Raw genomic sequence first — 12,442 nt, forward strand, 5'->3', positions numbered from 1 at the left:
GAAATAAATGTTCCTTATGCTCCTAAAGGCAGCCAGTTGAGAATGTTTAAGGAGTTAATTAATATTAACAAAATGGAAGGTAATTTTGATGTGTTGATTTTTTTCCATCCCATTTCTGTAGGCTTTATATGTGGTTGTTTAAGCAGAGAACCAATCCTGCAGTCCTCGCTTGGGCAAAACTCGCATTGACTTCAATGAGAATTTTGCATGAGCGAGGACAATCTGCCTTTTGTGAAGAGTTCTGCATAAAGAATGATGCTATGATAGTGCCAGGTGTCTTTCTACCATAAGAGTAAGGCAACATAATTATTTTTTTGGAAAAAAAAATTCACAACCTTCAGCCTCTCACCATGTATTACATTGTCACCTGCTATTTCCATTAATCAGCAGGCTTCTGTCATTTCCTCAGTAAGGCTGTGTTCCTGCGAGCTGGTGCACAGGGATGGGCCCCTGCAGCCACAGAGCCCCAGTGGCCTCCATGTGGCTGTGCACCAGCGTGAAGATACACCTGCATGGAACTGCTTGTAGGGATGGGGTCTAAGCTTGGGAATTAGTCACTTGAAAAAGTCCAAACAATTGTAATGACCAGACTAAGAGAGAGAGAAATAAAAAATCCATTATCCTAATAATGGCAGAGGAACTAGCCAATGGCTAACTTTAGTAGAGAGCTCAGGAAATGCTTATTAGGTTTTCTATTTTTTTTTAAAAAAAGGAAGAAATATAGTACACAACACTGCTAATCACTGTTAGCTGACAGACCACTGTAATGAAATTTGGTTGTGTTGGTTTTGTTTTTAGGACCCCTAATATTGACCATCTGGCAAAGGAAGGAGTGAAACTTACTCAGCACATTGCTGCGGCTCCACTTTGCACCCCTAGCAGAGCAGCTTTCCTGACTGGCAGATACCCCATCAGATCAGGTTTGGACTTGTTTCATGGTGCAGTGCCATCTTAGCAAGATATCTTAGCTTTTAAACATCTAGGCCAAAGGGACCATTATGATCATCTAGTCTGACCTCCTGCACATTGCAGACCACAGAACCTTGCTCACCCATTCCTGTATTAGACCTCTGGCTGAGTTACTGAAATCCTCAAATCATGATTTAAAGACTTCAAGTTACAGAGAATCCACCATTTACTCCAGTTTAAACCTGCAAGTGACCTGTGCCCCATGTTGCAGAGGAAGGCAAAAACCCACCAGAGTCTCTGCCAATCTGATCCAGGGGAAAATTCCTTCCCAACCCCAAATATCAGTTGGACCCTGAGCATTTTGGCAAGACCCAACTGCCAGACACTTGAGACAGAATTTTCTATAGTAACTCGGAGCCCTCTTCGTCTAGTGTCCCATCACCAGCTGCTGGGGATATTTGCTTATTTTATGTTATAATTATTGCAACATGGATCCATTCATCCCTGCCTCTGCACAGCACAGAAAAGAGCACTGATGTAGCTATCATGAAAGGAGGCTATGAGGTGCAAACAGATGGGAGCAGCAGCCATGATGTCCCCCATTGAATTGCCACCAGAAGCTTCTCCACATGGGCAATGCACTTTTGAAGGTTCATAGATATTTAACAGATGTAGCTGGCCCATATGAAAGGCAGTGGGGTAGAAAATAAACAGCCATTCCTGGCAGCAGCTTCCCCTCAGACTAGTATATTTTGTGGCACAAAAGATCATGGAATAATGCTGCTCTGTAATAGTGATGCCAATAGTAATGTTTTGCTATAAAGCTGCTAAATCTCAACAATTTATAGCACAGTGCTCAAATGGCTAAAGGTTTCTTAAACCCAGTTTACCTTAGTCCTAAACTCTAAAGAGAAATACCTGCGATAGTAATGTAATGGCAAGTAAGTGCATGTAGGTAATATACTCAGACTAGTTTCATTCCCTCTGGTCAAAAAACAGGAATGACAAACATGCAAGACAAATGTCAGTAACCTATAATTCTGTAACTGTGTTATAATTCACCCAAACCACACAACAGTAATAAATTTGACAGAAGCATTCTTTTCTCTCCTGATGATGCAAGTTGTAGGGATGAAAAACAAATAGTTATGCAAGCTTCTAGATTGCAATTCCCTAGTCATTGCACTACAGCAAATTATTTCAGTGAGTATCCCAGGGAGTTTGAAGCTAATATGCTGCCCCACTTTCACTCTTAACCTCCCATTGAGATCAATGGGAATTGTGCACACACATCTACAGTCTAGTCTGTGTTCCTATATCGCAGTGCAGAACCCGTAAAGTCTGGATGATATTGTAATATATAATAGCCGTTATATTAGTGGCCCATTTCAGTCTTCCAAAACCTTGACATTTGACTTATGTTTGACCATCTCCATGCCCTGTTGTGTTTACAGCTTTCCTCTTTTTCCCATCATCAAACATTCGCTCAGATCTACAACTTTGGTTTCTAAAAATCTGTAAAAAATTTTTTTTCCTATGTTTTCCAAGTCCTGCTGCAAATAATGATTAAAAGGTAGAAGGAAAACATCAGACACATCTGTGTGAGGTTCAAATGAGAAATTGGTAATAAAGAAGCAAGAGTTTACATCTCTCCATTCTTCACCCAGAGATTAATTTATCTTCACTGGGGCTTAACCAGACAACATAGGCTAGATTCTTAGCTGGGGTGAATCAGCACTATTTAACACTATTAAAGTCAGTGAAGCTATGCTGATTTACATCAGCTGAGGATCTGGTCCCAAGAATGTAAGTATGTTTTCTAGTGGCCTGCTAATTATTCAGTTATTGGAGGCGGGGGGAGAAAGACAATGGAAAGATACAAAAAGTTGATTATTGAGTCTAGCAAGTGTTGACTGTGCAGACAAGAGAGCTCTAGTGAGCTATTATAAAAACAATTTGCTTTTGACTAAAGCACCCTCATTGCTGTGTTTAGTACTTTTAAAAACTGTGTATTATAGGTATGGATGCCACTAATGACTATCGTGTTATTCAGTGGGCTGGGGCCTCAGGAGGGCTCCCTCCAAATGAAACCACTTTTGCCAAGATACTACAGCAGCAAGGCTACATCACAGGACTAATAGGTATGTAGAATCAATATTGGTTGGGTAAAAAGTATTAGCTGACCACTTAGCACTGAAATACTTCATTGTGAGGAAACTGATCAATTCTCAGTTTTAATGTTTATGACATCATATCATATAATATGTCTTTGTTCCCTTGTGTCATGTCAGTGTCAAACTGTCTGGAGTGGCCCACAAGCGTGAGTGCCAACCTCAGGGCAAACTGATAGGAACAGGGCACAAAATCAAACTGACTGTATGTTCTATAATTAGATTTCACCAACCAAGTATCAAATGTGACCTCCTAAAGCCTTATAGCAGCCTTAACATGGAGTCACAGACAGTCCCCCTTTGGGCATTCCAATCTATCTTGATACCCAAGCAAGCCTGCCTTTGTAACAGACGGCCCTGTACACCAAAAACCACATCAGTATTCAGGTTATTGCCAGGTTATTCCCAGTCCCGAAGAACCAGTCACTTACCCCAGGTCAACTGTACCTCCAGTCTCAAATCAAATATAGCATGTGTAGCCAATCATGTAATAAACTAACTAAAGGTTTATTAACTAAGAAAAAGAAATATGAGTTATTTATGCAGTTAAAGCTGGTAAATTTACACCCACAAATGAGTTAATCAAGTTTCAAAAGATAAAAGACGCTTCTATAATAAGCAAGGTTTTATGTCTTTAGGGCAAACCAAAGCCAAGCAGCTTATGTTTAGGAATCTTTGCCTCTCAGAATCCAGGCAGCATAAAGATAACAGTTACTCCTTAACAGGCATTTTTATTCCCTTCCCCCAGGGTTCAAGATGTGATGGGAGGAAGGCTTGTGCACATACCCTCTTCATAAGGGGTGGGGAAGCAATCAGCAAAGCCTTTTGTCTACAGTGGCATGTCTGACTTTCTTTTGCTGGGGAGGAGATAACATCTTTTGTGGTAAACTGGCATTTCACACTTGGTAATACTTCTTCCCTGACTGTGGCGGGATTTACAGTTTTAGCAAACATTTAAACATTCCCTTAGAACACGGATTAGCAACCTTTTGGCATGCAACCTTTTGGCATGCAGCCCATGGGGCCAGGACAGGGCCGGGGCTGGGGCGAGGGCTGGGGGGGCCGGAGCGCTCGGCCGGGACCAGGCCAGGGCTGGGAAGCTCGACTGGGACGCTTGGCTGGGGCCAGGCCCGGGGCCGGGGCCGGGGCCAGGCCAGAGCTGCTTGGCCGGGGCCGGGTCCCAGCTGGAGCCGCTCGGCTGGGGCCAGGGCTGGGTAAGGATCCCAGCCGAAGCCTGGACCGGAGCCGTTCGGCTGGGGCCGGCATTGGCACTGTGGAGTCCTAGCTGGGCCAGGCCGGTGTCGCGGGGTCCGAGCCAGGGGCACATGGCTGGGGCCGGGACCAGGCTGGGGTGCTCTGCTGGGGCCAGGCCGGGGCTGTGGGGGCCAGGCCGGAGAGAACCGTTCAGCAGGGCCTGGAGCCGGGTTGGAAGGAGCCGCTCAGCCAGACTGGGCAGGGCTTCACTGCGCCTCCCTGGAGCTCTCCTCATGCTCCCCGCCCGCCTCAGCTTACCTGCCTCCTGCTTCTTTCAGGCTTCCTGTGAACATCTGATTTACGGGAAGCAGGGGACGGGGAGGATAAGGGGGGCGGAGCATTCAGGAGAGGAGAGGGACGTGAGCTGGAGCCAGGGGCAGGGTGGACAGCTGCCCGAGCCTTTGTTAAATAAAGCCCTTTTTAGAACCAGTTGTCCTGGAACAACCAGTTCTAAAAGGGCTTCTAAATTTAACAGCTGGTTTCTGCAAACCGGTGGGAACCGGCTACAGCTCACCACTGGCCACGTGCCAAAGATTGCCAATCTCTGCCTTAGAACATGGGATACAGATACTACAGGTAGAATTAATGCATGTAGCATCCTACAAGCATTCCATAAAGTCTAAATACATTCTTGTAACTCTAATATCTATTTTAACAACATTAACACACAGGTGAGAGAGACTCATTTCCAGCTGTGCATTTGTCAATGTTCAGTGAGGCCTGGGACCCTGGCATGATCTGGCACCAGGTACATCCTGTAGTCACTAGTTCTGCACCAAATAAACTATTCCAGTTAGAAAGACATTCAGCTGGAAAGAATAAATGATACTGATGATATGCTCACCTTTAAAATAGAACTGTATCACACCCAACCACAAGCACTTGTCCAAGATCTAACTGTCCATGCATTCATTTAAATAGACCTTGCAAGATTACTGTACCAGTAATAGTGCTATCTAGTGATTTCCAAAAATATTACATTAACATGTACAAATGAGTTACATTTTGATCCTGTGCCTTTTAGATTTTAGACACTTTGGGCCAGAAGCATAGCTGGTATAAATTGACACAGCTCCAATTGAAAGCAATGGATCTAAGACAATTTACACCATCTGAGGATTTGGCCCTTCACATATAGCGGTACCATGAGTTAAGATTATTCAAAAGCTACAGTATACTACATTGTACTTGAACAAGAGTTCAATACAGCCCAGATAAAACATCCTTTTACGGGATTAATAAAGATGTCAGTTTCATTTGTACCTGTCTAATTGTGCCACTCAGTTTTCATAAGGCAACTTGCTAAATCAGCTATTCACTTTTTAGTCATGACCTGAAATAGTATTTCCCCAAATGGTTCATCTAACCTCCAGCACCACAAGGGCCATGTCTGAAAAAGCATAAACAGAGAATTTTCAAGACTGAATTTCCAGAGGACTTAACCCAACCTAATATGGATGCCTAAGTCTGGGCAGCCAAAAACTCTGGCCTACATATACAAAATAGCATTTACACACATAAATTAAACATCTGCTATCTAATGTGCATGCACAAGTTGATTTGTGTACATTCAAAATCTAATACAAAAATTAGCAGAAGATATTGAAAATGTAGCCCTTAAGGCATTAGAAAACAGGTTAAGAAGAACAATTTTTCTCCCTCCTCCCAGTGTAAACAGGTGTAACACAGGGAATCTTCATTTTCCTTGTGATACATGAGGGAAAATGCTGTAGTTTCAGAATTTTCATAAACATCACATTTGACGCTGCCTAGTGCTTCCACTTGGCTTCAGTATTGAATCACTGACATAAACCATATACAGTTTCTTGTACTTCATCATAGACATTATCCCTTAGGGAGCCCATGGCATTTCATTCCGAGGATTTAGATGGCAGAGTGTGTTCACTCTTTGCCCGTGGGTGCCCAAGTTTGAGTTCCAACATAAGACATCAAAAGCATCATATAATTGAGCAAGACTGCAGTCTTTGTTGAACAGAGTCCAGGGGTCATAAGCAGCATTGGCAATAAATAGCAGGATTGAAGTGCATGACCATTAAGTAAGGCATCTTGCACAGTTCCTGCCCACATTACATTTAGCTGGGCACTAAATTAACTCACAATTTCTTTTAAGATGTGTACCACAACTTTGTATTTTCTAATTGTCTAAAGGCTGCATATTTTGTCTCTCTTTAAAATTGAAATGGGTTTAACTGCAGAGCAAAAGCAGCTATTAAATGATCAGCAATGTGATTTGAGGACAATATTTTTGTTAAAAGCGTCTGAATTGTCTTTCACAATGTTGCTTACTGCATGTCTGCCAAAAACTTATTTCTCTTATTTATATGTTTTATTCTCTATGGGCCTGGTTTTTTTTTCAAGAGAATCTGTGAACCCGCAGCTACTATTAACTTCAGCTAAACATTTGAGCATTCAACAGTTTTGAAATTCAGTCCCATTATATCTGTGGGACTGTATTTACAGACAGTATGCCTATATTTTCATCACAAAGTGGAAATGATCATGGTGTATTGGGAAATACCATGACTATAGGGTTACAAGACAGTAAGTGTGAAAAATCGGGATGGGGGAGAGGGGGTAATAGGATCCTATATAAGAAAAAGACCCTAAAATCAGGACATCTGGTCACCCTACTTGAGTATTTGGCTGAGGGCAATTCAGACTTCCTGATCAGAGTGTTTACCCACCTATTAATCATTTTATATCTGCATCTAGCAAGGAGTCTGCATCCTTTTTTCTCAGATATAGACCTTTTGGTTGTGATCCTTGCTCGTGTCAGCTCAGTATTAGAATACTAGAGTGCTCTCTGCGTGCGGCTAAACTTTTAAATCCAATTGCAATCTGAAGTTAGTGTGCCACTAGTAATTCACGGGGCCACTTGTTTAGCAAAATTCTTGCTCTAAGTGCATGACTCTTGTGCTCCATAGTTGGGGCTGGCTGTGCATGGATTCCAAAGTGGAATTCAAGGTATTGTTTTTGATCCATGACATTGAAATGGCCTACCGGATGGGCTAGAACTTCCCCCTGTATCACACTTGCGATCAGCAGTGGCACCCGAGGAACTCTCTTAATATAGATGAAAGGGAGTGGCTGGTCCCTTGGTTTTGGAATTCACAGCCCCCATATCTTGGTTCAAACCATCTTGAATTTAGTGATCTTCTGAGTATGTGGCAAAGCCCATCTGTTTGGGTGGGCCCTTGCGGGAAGATTGAGCTGAATTGTGGTGTGGCCTTTTTCTCTGAATAATGATTATATATTACGGGAGAGGAGTGCCTGTTGTTTTGTTTCATGATAGCTTTATTATTTCAGTTGGAAAGAGTATCTAGAGCTTGGACAGGTACCATAAACTAGTATTTCTTTATGCCCATTCACTGTATATATCCTCATCACTAAAGCTATTTACATCCAATATAGGGTTTACACTGATATCTCCAGCATCTCATGGCTTGATTGGCAGATAGCCAGAAAAGATGTCACTTTCACTGGTAAAAGGGGTCTTGAGCCCATTTCACTTTATAATTGGCTCCATATTTATATCCAGATCACACCCTATCATTTTGTAACCCACACATCATCTGACTTTCTACATAGATCTACTGCTACACTGTTCTAAGTTTTCCAGAACAATAACCTACTTCATTCATTATGTTGGCTTTCCAGAGGGTACAGAGGCAAGAGGACAATGTTGTTTCAGCCTGTGTAACAAAAGGACTTCTTTCCCCTTTTTCATAGCTGGCAGAAGTCCAAGAATGCTAGATATTTTCTGCCTTGCCCTTTAAATCCTGGCTGTTCTCAATTACTGGATCCTATTTTAGGGCCTATGAATAGGGCCTAAACCGATCCAAGCAAGAGGGACTGTGTACCCAAGCAGAATCCCAATGGTTTCACTGTGAGAGTGTAAAGACTCGGCCTCTTGGACCAGATTACATAATATGGGCCTTATTGTAGGAGGAAAAATACATTTTATTAGTGAGGTGGTTTTTGCTTTTTGTCCTCATGAGAGCAGAATATTTTAAATGATTGTATTGTAACTTTACATTTAAAAATATATATATTTTCAGGGAAGTGGCATCAAGGTGTGAACTGTGAATCCCGCAACGACTACTGTCATCACCCTTTAAACCATGGGTTTGATTATTTTTATGGCATGCCATTTAGTCTAATGAATGACTGTCAAATAACACAACCTCCAGAGAAGGACAGAGTCTTGAGAACCAAACTCTGGCTTTACTCTCAGACAATTGGCCTTGCTGTACTCACACTTGCAATAGCAAGACTTACTGGCTTGGTCTCAGTCACCTGGAAAATAATCACCTGCTTTGCTTGGTTTGGTTTTTTGTTCTTTGTATCCTGGTTCTCGAGTTACGGATTCATAAGATATTGGGACTGCATTATGATGAGAAATCATGAAATTACTGAACAGCCAATGGTGGTAGAAAGAACTACATCCCTTATACTGAGGGAGGCCGTTTCTTTTATTGAAAGGTAAAATACATTTCATTTTGACCATATTTATTTTAGTTCTTGAATATCTCACTACATTGTTTAATTATCTAATTGATTGATCAATTAGTTTTTATATAATGCTTTCAAATGTAAAGCCCTCTATATGTAATTATTATCTTGACTCCAAAAGTTAAAGTCATAGACATAGAGTTTAAAGCCAGAGAGCACCACCAAATCACCTTGTCTGACCTCCGGCATATCATAGATCATTAATCACCCCCCCAACACCAAACTAACAACCAGTATTAGATAAAAGTATTACAGTCCTTGGAAGACTAAACTTTTGCATAGCACAGGCACGGAACAGGAGGGAGTGAGGTGCACCAATTCCTGAAGTTCTTGCAATGGCAGGGAATTGATTTAATGAGGTATACCGAGATTATTCTAGCAAGTGACCCGTGCCCCTTGCTTCAAAGGAAGGTGAAAACTCCCAAGGTTTGCCAGTATGACCTGAGGGAAAAATGCCATATGTTGGGTCAGGAAGGAATCAATGAGCTCCTGAGCATATGAGCAAGACTCATCAGACAAGCACCTGAAATAAAAATATTCTCAGTACTGTATTAAAGTACTGCCCACCCCGTTCAATATCCTATCTCTACTCAGGGCTATCTCTGAGGTTTCAGAGGAAGGAGACAAAATATACACACATACTGAGGTAGGGGGAGAGGGATTCCCTTCCTGACCCTTACTGGTAAGCAGTTGAAGCCCTGAGGCATGAGATTTTAGGAACATAAGACACAAGTTAGAAGGGATCTCCAGGCTGCCAAGACTAGTCCACCCCCACAGGCTACCCAGTCATGCAATCCTATTCATAAATGTGTCCACCTCTTTCTTAAAACCGATTAGGTTATTTGCTTCTTCAACTTCAATTGAGAGGCTGGCTCAAAACCTTACTCTTCTAATAGTTAGAAACCTTCTTCTAATTTCCTGCATGAATTTATTCATAGCCAGTTTGTATCCATTTGTTCTTGTGCCAACATTTTCCTTTTAAGTTAAGGCTGCCTGAAGGTTTTCCTTATAATTTACTGTTTTCAGGAACTCTGAACTTTTCAAAATTTTCAACTTTTGGACAGAAAATTTCCAGACTCTGTTTATAGATTAGTTTTTGTTCTCATGAGACCAGACTATTTTAAATGATTGCAGCTCACCTCAACTACTGAGCTATATTGGTGCTTCAACCTAGATGGAGCTACCATAAGGTAGGTGCATAACTGTTCAGAAGACCTTTCCCAGAGAGTAGTTATCAGTGGTCTACAGTCATGCTGGAAGGGCATAACGAGTGGGGTCCCAGCAGGGATCTGTTCAATATCTTCATCAGTGATTTAGCTAATGACATAGAGAGTACACTTATAAAGTTTGCAGATGATACCAAGCTGGGTGAGGTTGCAAGTGCTTTGGGGGATAGGATTAAAATTCAAAATGATCTGGACACGGTCTGAAGTAAATAGGATGAAATTCAGTAAGCACAAATGTGAAGTACTCCATTTAGGAAGGAAAATCAGTTGCACACATACAAAATGGGAAATGACTGCCTAGGAAGGAGTACTGTGGAAAGGAATCTGGGGGTCATAGTGGACCACAAGCTAAATATAAATATGAGTCAACAGTGTAATGCTGTTGCAAAAAACAGTGAACATATTCTGGGATGTATTAGCAGGAGTGTTGTAAGCAAGACACGAGAAGTAATTATTCTGCTCTACTCCGCACTATTAGGCCTCAGCCAGAATCTTGTGTTCACTTCTGGATGTCACATTTCAGGAAAGATGTGGTCAAATTGGAGAAAGTCCAGGAAAGAGCAACAAAAATGATTAAAGGTTTAGAAAATATGACCTATGAGCTAAGATTGAAAAAATTGGGTTTGTCTAGTCTGGAAAAGAGAAGACTGAGGGGGGACATAACAGTTTTCCAGTACATAAAAGGTTGTTCTTCTTAACCTCTGAGGATAGGACAAAAAGCAATGGGCTTAAATTGCAGCAAGGGAGGTTTAGGTTGGTCATTAGGAAAAGACTTCCTAACTGCTAGGATGGTTAAGCACTGGAATAAATTGCCTAGGGAGATTGTGGAATCTCCATCACTGGAGATTTTTAAGAGCAAGTTGGACAAACACATGTCAGGGATAGGCTAGATAATACTTAGTCCTGCCATGATTGCAGGAGACTGGACTAGATGACCTCTCAAGGTCCCTTGCAGTCCTATAATTCTATGATTTCACAGAAACTAACCCCATAAACTTCTAGTTACTGAAACATAAGCCAAATTAATATGACAGACTACCTTCGCAAAAGAGTTGTGACTTGAACTTTAAAAAAAGTAAAGTATGTGTATAAATTAAGGAACTTTGCAAGGTAATGACGACAGATTAATTCTTTTAAAGAAACAAGCATGGGCCGTTCCTCCTCTTTGTTTCCTTTCTACATGTCCACACACCCCTCATCACCACGGAGTTGTTTCTTGGGAAGAGCAGGTATGGCTTATATGGAGATAATGTAGAGGAGATGGACTGGATGGTTGGTAAGTTGATTTAACAAATGATACTTGCTCTAACAACCTAACACACAATTAAAATGCTCACAACATTCATAAAGGAGAGTCATTGTTTCTGATTATACTGTGGTAATCTGCTGCTGAGGGCTCATCTACACAAACCATTACTGTGCGGCGAGCTCTCCACCAGGCAGTTGTCTGTGCTGATCCAGCTGCTATGCACTAACCGTTCCCTAATGCATCTGGCAATCTGACCCATACTGACTATGGACTGTCTATTGATGTACTCTTGATTCAAACTGCAATATGTCAGTGTGACCTAGGAAATGTTCATTGCATAGCAGCAAGGACTACACAGACAGCTAATGCATAGCATACTGGAGAGCTGTAGATTTACACCTCTGCTAGCTGCACAGTCAGTGTTTGTGTAGATGTGCCCTCAAATTGTAAGGTCTCCAAGACAGGGACCATCTTTTTGCTTGGTGTTTGTCCTGCACCTACCACAACAGAGTCCTGATCCATGACTAGGGTTCATAGGCACTAATAATAATAATAATTAATAATTAATAATTATAATAATGGGCTAATGGTATGTTATAACTTTCCTTTGCATTTAAAAATTGTCAATGAAATCACAAGCAAAGGTTCGGATCTCACAAACACTTCAGTACATGCTTATCTTTATCTGCTCAAGGAGTCCACTTGAGCTCAGTGGGTCTACTCACATGCTTAAAGTTCAGTGTGTGTATATTTGTAGGACTGGAGCCAAAATTTGTTTTGCTAGTCCTAGCTTTGCTTTTGTTTCTTGGTACATTCTTATCACTATTTTTATTTACAGGCAGGGTCCTGGATGCTATTGATAAGAAAGGCTTGAAAAATACCACACTCACATACTTTTCCTCTGACCATGGTGGGTTCTTGGAAGCTCAAGGAGGAAAAGCCCAATTAGGTGGCTGGAATGGAATATACAAAGGTGAGGACTGTTATCCAGAGTAAATTCCTTAAATATGCAAATTGTCTTCCTGATATAATCAACAGAGTATTTAATAGTACCATAGGCAGCAAGTAAGTGATCAAATCATATTTATTAAAATAGCATT

The 12,442-nt window shown here is 41.5% G+C and overlaps 1 protein-coding gene across 1 annotated transcript in view; it reads left to right on the top strand.

The window, feature by feature from the left end:
* LOC127039418 (arylsulfatase D-like) overlaps nucleotides 1-12,442 on the top strand; it is a 28,320-nt gene that overhangs the window by 7,425 nt on the left and 8,453 nt on the right. Inside the window, exons 4-8 of the mRNA XM_050933162.1 lie at nucleotides 799-920; nucleotides 2,928-3,050; nucleotides 8,414-8,837; nucleotides 11,233-11,369; nucleotides 12,181-12,315. Of these exons, the coding sequence (XP_050789119.1) occupies nucleotides 799-920; nucleotides 2,928-3,050; nucleotides 8,414-8,837; nucleotides 11,233-11,369; nucleotides 12,181-12,315 (941 nt within the window). The remainder of the gene's footprint in view (nucleotides 1-798; nucleotides 921-2,927; nucleotides 3,051-8,413; nucleotides 8,838-11,232; nucleotides 11,370-12,180; nucleotides 12,316-12,442) is intronic.

The sequence above is a fragment of the Gopherus flavomarginatus genome, chromosome 1, assembly GCF_025201925.1.
Source record: "Gopherus flavomarginatus isolate rGopFla2 chromosome 1, rGopFla2.mat.asm, whole genome shotgun sequence".
Taxonomy (NCBI): domain Eukaryota; kingdom Metazoa; phylum Chordata; order Testudines; family Testudinidae; genus Gopherus; species Gopherus flavomarginatus.